The sequence below is a fragment of the Dromaius novaehollandiae genome, chromosome 1 (genome assembly GCF_036370855.1).
Source record: "Dromaius novaehollandiae isolate bDroNov1 chromosome 1, bDroNov1.hap1, whole genome shotgun sequence".
Taxonomy (NCBI): Eukaryota; Metazoa; Chordata; class Aves; order Casuariiformes; family Dromaiidae; genus Dromaius; species Dromaius novaehollandiae.
Window position 1 is genome coordinate 66,197,321 of NC_088098.1, and position 9,268 is coordinate 66,206,588.

Consider the following 9,268-nt stretch of genomic DNA (forward strand, 5'->3'; position numbering starts at 1 on the left):
CGACACATAGGTCAAAAATTAGATTTCTTGAGACTGGTTCCATTGTAAGAATAACACTATAACAACCTATTCCTCAGCCTTAGAACTATGATGTTATTTTATTCTGGAGAGGTGTGGGAGCCAAATAGCTTAAACAATGTGGCAGACAGAAATGATCATGTGAATTCTTCCTCTGTAAAAAATATTTGTGGCTCCAGAAATATTTGTAACTTTTCCTAACCAAAATCAGAGAAGAGAGATTCACAGGTTTATGTAAAGATTACCAAAACAAAGAACATACCAAAGTAAATGTGAGCTGTTAAAAGCCAGTATGAACTATTCCACTCTTAAAATGTAGGCGTTAAAGGAGGGGACACTTACGTGCCCATTGCCAACAGTGGCAGAACAATTTGTTAGTTTTATCTTGTCAAAATAGATTAACTAACCTAAAATTTAGGAGCTAAATATTTACATTTCTGCTGATTAAATATCATAATAAACAGTATGTTTCTAAAGAAAGGATGCAGAATACTCAGATTCAAGCAGTTAAGTATGCCTTCATCTTTGTAACCTAAGAGCTGCAATCACGAGGATTTCCCCGCTGAGAGAAGTTTCTTCTTTCCAATGCTAAGCTAGTACTGAAGCAGCAAACAACAAAATGGTGGAGATTAACTGCCCTAATTTGGTGTAAGAAAGCATGCAGGATGCCTCCAGCTATTTCTAGCAGCAAGCATTGCAATGGGAAGCAAATTGCTTTCTGTGTTTCGACAGACAAGTTAGGTGCTGTACTGAATGCTGCTCCATACTGTATGTACATGGGAAGAGACTGTACTGTACATGGGAAGAGAAGCAATAAAAGTAAAGTGAAATGCTAATGGAGAGGCAGCTGGAGTAAGGACAAAGAGGTCAGGCCAGCGTTTAAGACCACTCTGATATAGCACACTTCAAAATGGTAACTACATTTACTTTTCAATTCTCTGTTTTTGGCTTTTCCTTCTATCTTGCCTTTTCTCATTCATTCTCTCATGCTCTCCTGGTCTTCTGTAATGGAATTTAGGAAAAATTCTTGCCTACATGTGTATGTGCTGGCAGAACAGGGAACTGGGACTGTATGCCTCTTCTCTGAGACATGTATGTATGCAGTTCAGGTGTTAGAAAGTATAGTCTATGGGGTGTTACATGGCCACACTCAAATTTAATAAGCATGCAGAACCAGACAGGACTAAATGCAAAATTTAGGGTCTGAGTGCTGCCTGTATGGATGAATTTGCACACGTGGGGTGGCTGGGAGGGCAGAAGGTAGTGATGCAATAGGCAGAGTTGGGCAGCCTGTGACCTATTCCTCACTGCATTGTGACACTGAAGTGTAGCAGCAGGTGGCTGGTGCTCGGCCCAGGCTGCCTCCTGCCCTCTAGCTCAAAGCAGTACTCCAGCAAAGACAGCAGCACCAAAGCCTGCTACCGCTGATCGGAAAAGGAAGGAAAGACCACTGGAGACACTATGGTAAGAGGGGATGTGGGAAAGCCAGAACCATCCAGGGACTGGGAGGATTATGAGTGATGGAAGCCAAGGGGATCTGCCATCTGGTGTGGTACGGCACTTGGTGAGGGAGACGACTCCGATGGCTTCCTGTGTCAGCAGCTGGAGTTAATGGTCATGAAGGACAGAGAGTGAGGCAAATAGATTTGGTCAGGGCTGCCCTATGCAATAACCTGGGGGAGTCCTCAGTGGTCTTGGCCCAGACCTTGCTACATGGTAGCGCTACTGCTTCTGGACACTTGCTCTAAGTGGATGTTTACACTTTTCTCTCATCCTCAAAGGCAAGATTACAAGCCTTAACATGGGGACTGATAGATGGTATGGATCTCACTTCTAAAGGGGTGAGTGAAGGAGGAAGAAACCCTAAGCTACATAATCCTTTTCTGATGCCAACAACTTTGTCCACCAATCCTCTCCTTTGTTCTAAAAACAAACAAACAAACAAACAAACAAAAAACTATGCTACTGAAGTTACTTGGGAACACGTTATAAAAATACTGACACGAAAATGATCACAACAGATTAATTTCAGTTTTGCACAGCTTCTGTGTTAACTGACACCTGTCACTTTCTTCCAATAGTCCGTGCCTTTGACTGTCACTACGGCAATAAAACTTGACTAAAATACTGACTTTCAATGTACAAAAGGAAATGCTATCTTTCTAACTTACATTAACTGCTTGCCAGCACAGTTAGAAATTTGTGTGACACACAATGAGATATAGATAATCCAATCTCTTTACGCTTAAAAAAACATATATGCAATCCCCAAACTGCAACTCAGTCCAACCCAGTCCCCAAGGGTCCTCTAGCCCCAGCTACGATGTTAAAATACAGCTTACTACCAGTGATTTGTGCCACAGACCCCTGATCTCACTCATGGATTACTAAGTAAAGGGATGGGAAAGGAGTGTCAGTATCTTGTTAGAGCTGGTAAGTCACAGTAAACTGAAGTTCTTTTCAGAGAGCCTCTAATCAGTGGAATTATAAGATAAATTTGATCTTGGGCCTTAGCTTTTTAGTATTCTCTGCTTGTGACTACACTTTATCAACACAGACTGGTTTTCATATGAGATAATATAAGCTTTCACAGTAACATAACAATTGTAGAGGATTTTTAGAAATAAAACAAAAAAGATGCTTTACCTTTGTGGCAGTTTTACATTAATTTACTCCTGATGGCTGTATTGTTCATACCTCTACAGTGTATATATGTACCTTTCTGGAGTGTATGAAGGTTTTTATACATGTATGTGTGTAAGTAAAGAAGACCCTTCATTTTTCAGATTTTTTTGTAAATATGCAAAAATCTCTCAAAACCTCTTAGCACGTGAAAAACCCATTTTACCTTGTTCTCCAATTTACGTCTAGCAGTGAGTCTTATTTTGGTGCAGAAAACTATATAATTTTCTAACAGTAGAGTGGGAGGTTTGAAAGACAGCACTCATTTCACAGGCAAGATACAGACTTCCACAGGTTCCCCAAGCCCTAATGCAGACTGAGGACTCTGGACTTAGGACAGTGAGTATGTTTCAGAAATAGCTGTGAATAACCAGAGGACTAAGATCTACCTTCATACAGAAAATAATTAAGCCAGGTAGTATTATACTTCTTTTTTTATAGAGTCAAAGACTTCCCAGGTTTAATTTCATAATAGAAGATTGTGGACAAAGGACCTGGACCATTGAAATACATAAGCATCTTTCTATTGAACTTGATGGATGAAGGATCAGGTCCAGAATTTGTAAGATAGGTCCTAGTAGATTAGTGATGGGATGTGAAATGACAGTTTGGAGAAGGCTCGAAATTTAAATATCATGTAGAGATCAGTTTATTCTGCCTGTGACTCTGAAAAAGGCCCACACTTTTCCCTCCTGAAACTTTAGTATCTATTTTAAAGTCATTTACTATGCAAAATTATAAATCTCTTGTTACTTACTGTCTTCTCTCCTTGTCAGAAAATCTCCAAATGATAGTTGGGGTAAGTGAGGGTGGGAGTTGAAGCAGAAGTCACTGCAAGAGGGCTGTCTCAAAAGGCAGAGTTGAGATAATCCAGTGAAACGGATACTGCTACAAACAAGTGGAACTGAAAGCATAATCCAAAAGGAAAGGAACCAGTTCTGTAGTCTTCAACTGTAGTCCTATATTAAATGTAATCCTATATTAAACTTTCCTATATCAGCTTTCTAAAGCAACATTCACTTGCTCCATCTGTGAAAAAAACAGAAAGATTGATTCCTCTATTGATTTCCCATTCACATTGGGATCTAAAAGAAAAGCAAGAGCCTGTAATGTGCAAAATCACCAGTAATTATATTCTATAACCCCAAATATGCCTTCAGTGTCTCCTGAGTAATCCTCAAGACTGCAACTCCACTGTGACATAACCTATGAAGCCTCACCAAATACTCAAGACACATTTGCACAATTCAGCTGAGAAAAGCAGGGTTATGCAAGTACACTTGAGAGCGTGTTACACACGCTGCTGCACATGAATTTGTAGTTAGCAACTTAAAAATGTTTATTGAATAGAAATAATGTATTCTCTTGAATGAATTATTTAAACTTATTTTCTATCTTCATTTGAATTTCAGAAGACAACTAACTGTGACAGTAGTAACTTTAAAACTCAACTTGCTTCTGAAAAAATATCTTTTGTTTTGCTTCCAAAACATAAATAAATGTCAATTTACAAAGAAAACTGCTCCAGAGATGTTTCTGGTCGCAATTTTACCGGAGGATTTAGTTTTTGGGGAAGATCTATTTGATCTTCAGGTCAGAAGATGATTTTGGAGGGTAGGCAGTTGCAAAAAAAAAAAAAAAAGAAAAAAAATAACTGGCCAAATCTGATATTAAATCATTGAATATATCTGGGGACTATTCTCCGGCCTCGAGGCCAGGTAGCACAGCCTGCTTCATATTTACACATCTGAATTCTCCTTCCCTCTCCAAACCACAATAGCGGTCACGAAACTGCTCCACTGGGAACCACCATTGTCCTCTGAACGGTGCCCAAGTATGGTCTGGGAAAGCGTTAGCTGGCACAAGCCAAAACTACACCAGAGAGTGTGTTGAATTTCAGTCAGTATAGAAGACTGCAGGCCAGTGTTCGATATTATGACCAGACTCTTCCCTATTCAGGAGTATACACAGGGCCATTGAGAGCTCAAAGATGGAATCCAGAAGACTATAATTACAATTCCTTCAAATCAGAACCTGAAGTTGAAAAGCTCCATGTGATCCAAAACTGTTTTCAGTTACAAAACTACTTTTCACTTCACCATATGTCAAAACTGTCAGGACCAACTCAGAAGTATCTGCTTTAAAATTCAGTTTCTGAACTTTCTGAAATCCAGCACCAGGTCCTTCATGCTCCTGCACTGTGAATGTAAAGGCTTTCAGAACAAATGGTGTCTGCCTAGTTTAGCATGGTATTTACTTTCTTTGTTTTCTTTTCATTAAAGTCTCCGGATACCACAGGAACTATGCGCAAAATTATGTAAATAAGCACATTATATTGCAATGACACTGCCTGAATAAGCAGTGGACCTGCAAAGTAAAATCCAAGCCTGTTTAGGAGCTTGCAAGAATATTTGTTTCAACTGGGAAAACCTGAAATCATTTCCCGAGATGAATATTGCTTAAAGCAACTCTTTCAACTCTAACCTGATATCAGAGGCTAAAGGGATCAAAAGACATCACCCATCTTGGGTTACATAAGGTTGAAAAATACCACATGGCTGTGTCAGGTTCCAGCCAGGAATAAAAATAAACTAAACTGGGATGTATTCCTCAGCTGGGACAATCCACAGGAGGCAAGGAGGGTTCTGCGTAACTGATCTTTTTTTCCGTTTTTAATATACCCATATATAACAGCACATAGATCTCCACTTTTTTTAAAGAGAATTGTCCCAGTCTCTGGCCTGTAGTTGTACAGTCTGCTTGTAGTCCATGGGGTTGAACAATCAAATGAAATGTTGCTAGCTACAATTTTACATATTTTTAAAAAGCAATACACCAGGCAAAAGTAACTGTTAGGAATAAAGAAGGAGGAGTGATGTGCATTGTTTTTTCTGACTCTCTCTCTCCTCTCTCCCCTTAGCGTGAATGCATCTCTATTCATGTTGGTCAGGCTGGAGTTCAGATAGGAAATGCATGCTGGGAACTCTTCTGTCTGGAGCATGGCATTCAGCCAGATGGCACCTTCAAGAATCTGCCCAGTACACTCAACTACGATGACTCGTTTACCACATTTTTCAGCGAAACAATCACTGGGAAGCATGTGCCACGGGCTGTAATGGTGGACTTGGAACCAACTGTAGTAGGTCAGTATAGAAATAAACCTGGAAAATGGAACAGAGCTTACTCTTCCTAACATCACTGTGGTGTGTCACCCGTTTCCACTGGAACAAGGAAGCATCTCCTTTGTATCTTGGTCTACCTTCAGATAGCATAATCATTTCCTTGTGACACAGAGGGCCAGATTCTGTCATGGCTCAATTATCTCCATAAGTGTTACAAGCATAACAGGATCCCCAGCAGTTTCAGAATTCAACTATAGTTTTAGTTTGTTATATCCTGAGTGAGTGGGAAACAGCAGTTAAATAGCTGGTACACATGATTTGTATGACTTCTCCTCGTAAAAAATCCTAACTCTTGGCCACATTTATAGTGACATTTTTGTCATGTGAATGCTGCTTTTCTCCAATTCAGATTCGAAGTGGGAGCTTGACAGTTCTGCTAGGAAAAAGGAGAATTTCTGAAAATTGGGGCACCTGGGGCAACCCTGATTTTCTTCTTGCAAATCGCCTTTTTTTTTTTTCTGGTGACTTCTCCTCTAGTCAGTAGAGGCAAAAGAACAACTTTTGTGGCTGGAGACTAGTCACTTCATAAATCAACAGAATGCTACAATGAAAAAATGCTTAGGAAACAGTTTTTCCTTCTCCTTCAGCATCTGTTTTTTGGGTCATCTCATGACTGAAAGCTTGCATCAATTCCAATGACAACCAGAACTTGCTGACACTGGAGCAGAGCCATGCAGCTTATTGTAATTTCTCTTTCTTGGGCAGATGAAGTGCGGGCTGGGGCTTTCCGGCAGCTTTTTCATCCAGAACAACTGATTACTGGAAAGGAAGATGCAGCAAATAACTATGCCCGTGGCCACTACACCATTGGCAAAGAAAGCATTGATATGGTACTCGATCGTATTCGTAAGCTGGTAAGTCCCAGTAATTTTCAAACAGGAGTGTGGATTCTGCTGAAGGAAGAGGTGCAGAACTAATTAACTTGTTAATGGTTCAGAAAGAGATTGCAAGACATACAGAGGCATCATTACTAGTTCAAGACAGAAAAGCCCTATAGTTCACTTCTCAGCTATATGGCTACATACAGATATTCTTAAAAGGTGGTTCTGAATATATAATTCTTCATCTTCAGCACAGCACTACAGCACCAATATAAATATGGCAAGGTGAGTTAGGTAGTTTCCCATGTTTGTTTTCAGCCAGACTAACTAAAAGTTATGTGAAGTTCAGAGATAGCTCCACAGACAGAATCAAATTTTTATGTCATGAGTTGAGCTCCTGAAGGACACAAGACAGCATGACCACCACAGCTCCTTCACAAGAAAACCTGAGCTGAATTCTTGTTCTGTATATTACTGCCGACTGCTTTCTCCTTAGCTCAATATAAGCTCATGGCCACCTCAGAGATATAGCCTTTATTACATTCATGTTCAGGCTGTATTCTTTCACTTTCTCCTTTGCTTTCTAGACTGATGCCTGCTCAGGGCTACAGGGCTTCCTGATTTTCCACAGCTTTGGTGGGGGCACAGGCTCTGGCTTTACCTCCTTGCTGATGGAACGCCTCTCCCTGGACTATGGAAAGAAGTCCAAGCTAGAATTTGCCATCTACCCTGCTCCCCAGGTCTCCACTGCTGTAGTGGAGCCCTACAATTCTATCCTGACCACACACACCACCCTGGAGCACTCAGACTGTGCCTTCATGGTCGATAATGAGGCCATCTATGATATCTGCCGCCGAAACTTGGACATTGAGCGCCCAACTTACACTAACCTCAACCGCCTCATCAGCCAGATTGTCTCTTCCATCACCGCCTCGCTGCGCTTCGATGGTGCCCTCAACGTGGACTTGACCGAGTTCCAGACAAACCTGGTGCCCTACCCACGCATCCACTTCCCCTTAGTGACCTACGCCCCCATCATCTCTTCTGAGAGAGCGTATCACGAGCAGCTCTCGGTGGCAGAAATCACCAGCTCCTGCTTCGAGCCCAACAACCAGATGGTGAAGTGTGACCCGCGACATGGCAAGTACATGGCTTGCTGCATGCTGTATCGTGGCGACGTAGTTCCCAAAGACGTCAACGTAGCAATTGCTGCCATCAAGACCAAGAGAACTATCCAGTTTGTGGACTGGTGTCCAACAGGCTTCAAGGTGAGTGTGCTTCTCTGTAAGGTTTAAAGGGCAAGTTCAGTCTAGCTGAAAACTTATGTTTAAAGGTTTAGGTCTTGCATGCTTTCCACTTGTGAGAAAATGAACTTTAGGAATATTTGCACATGTAAAATGTGCCCTTTCTCCTTTGGGCATGCCATTGACATGACACTCTTAAATATTTATGTAAGTGGAAATCTAGAAAATCCCAATTGTAGGAGAGTTAAAATCTGAACAAGTATTAATTTCAGATGAACTTTGAAAAAGGCAGTGAGAGTCCCCTCTGAAGCATCGACTGAAACTAAGGAAATACTGCTTAAAGTATATTCAATAAAGGAAATGCTGATATTAAGGAAGCTCTCAGTTAACTCATCAGACACAGAAACATTATACGGCCTCCCACCAACATAGCAGTGTTAGGAGACATCATTTCCACAATAATACAGACATTAACAGTGGAAAAATATTTGTCATACAAAATGATGGTTTAAGAAACCTGAACATTCTTAAATAGGACACAATTTTCTGTATTAGCTCATATGGAATATCTTGATGAAACTATGTTCAGTGCTTAGTAGCTGTTCAGAAAGCTAGGAAGTTGCCACCATATATTAAACAGAAAAATAATAGAGATAATTATAACCACCATATATCATACTGGCACTTGCCATCTGGTAATTTTCTTAGCGGCTACAGTGCTCCTGCACCACTCTACCCCAGCATCTATACCTCTACTCATATTTTTCCACGCTTTGACTTCTGCTTTCTGCTCCTGCCTTTTTCATCCTTCTCTCACATTCCTGTTTCTAGGTTGGGATCAACTACCAACCTCCTACAGTAGTTCCAGGAGGAGACCTGGCCCAGGTTCAGCGAGCAGTCTGCATGCTGAGCAACACCACGGCCATTGCAGAGGCCTGGGCAAGGCTCGACCACAAGTTTGACCTGATGTACGCCAAGAGAGCCTTTGTGCACTGGTATGTGGGGGAAGGCATGGAGGAAGGAGAATTTGCAGAGGCCCGAGAAGACCTGGCTGCCCTGGAGAAGGACTATGAGGAAGTGGGAACTGACTCATTTGAAGATGAAAATGATGGGGAGTAATTTTAAAATACACTTTGTCCCCCAGTGAACACAGAATTGTCTCTGTATCGGTTTACTGCGCGTGTCTACCACCAGGTCACCCCTTTGTGTGCAATATACAGAAATTTAGAAGGGGTCATACATGGCCATTTTTGTTCCATATATCACAGGTAAATTTTCCTGTGAGATATTATCAATTGTAGTAATGGCCCACCACTCCCAG

At 41.2% G+C, this 9,268-nt stretch overlaps 1 protein-coding gene across 1 annotated transcript; it reads left to right on the forward strand.

Annotated features, from left to right (window-relative positions):
* Positions 1 to 5,800: 5,800 nt before the first annotated feature.
* Positions 5,801 to 9,066, forward strand: LOC112993346 (tubulin alpha-8 chain). Its single transcript, XM_026116911.2, has 4 exons — positions 5,801 to 5,843; positions 6,588 to 6,736; positions 7,291 to 7,971; positions 8,779 to 9,066. The coding sequence occupies exons 1-4, from the start codon at positions 5,816 to 5,818 to the stop codon at positions 9,064 to 9,066; spliced, it is 1,146 nt and encodes a 381-aa protein (XP_025972696.1). The 5' UTR covers positions 5,801 to 5,815.
* Positions 9,067 to 9,268: the final 202 nt, after the last annotated feature.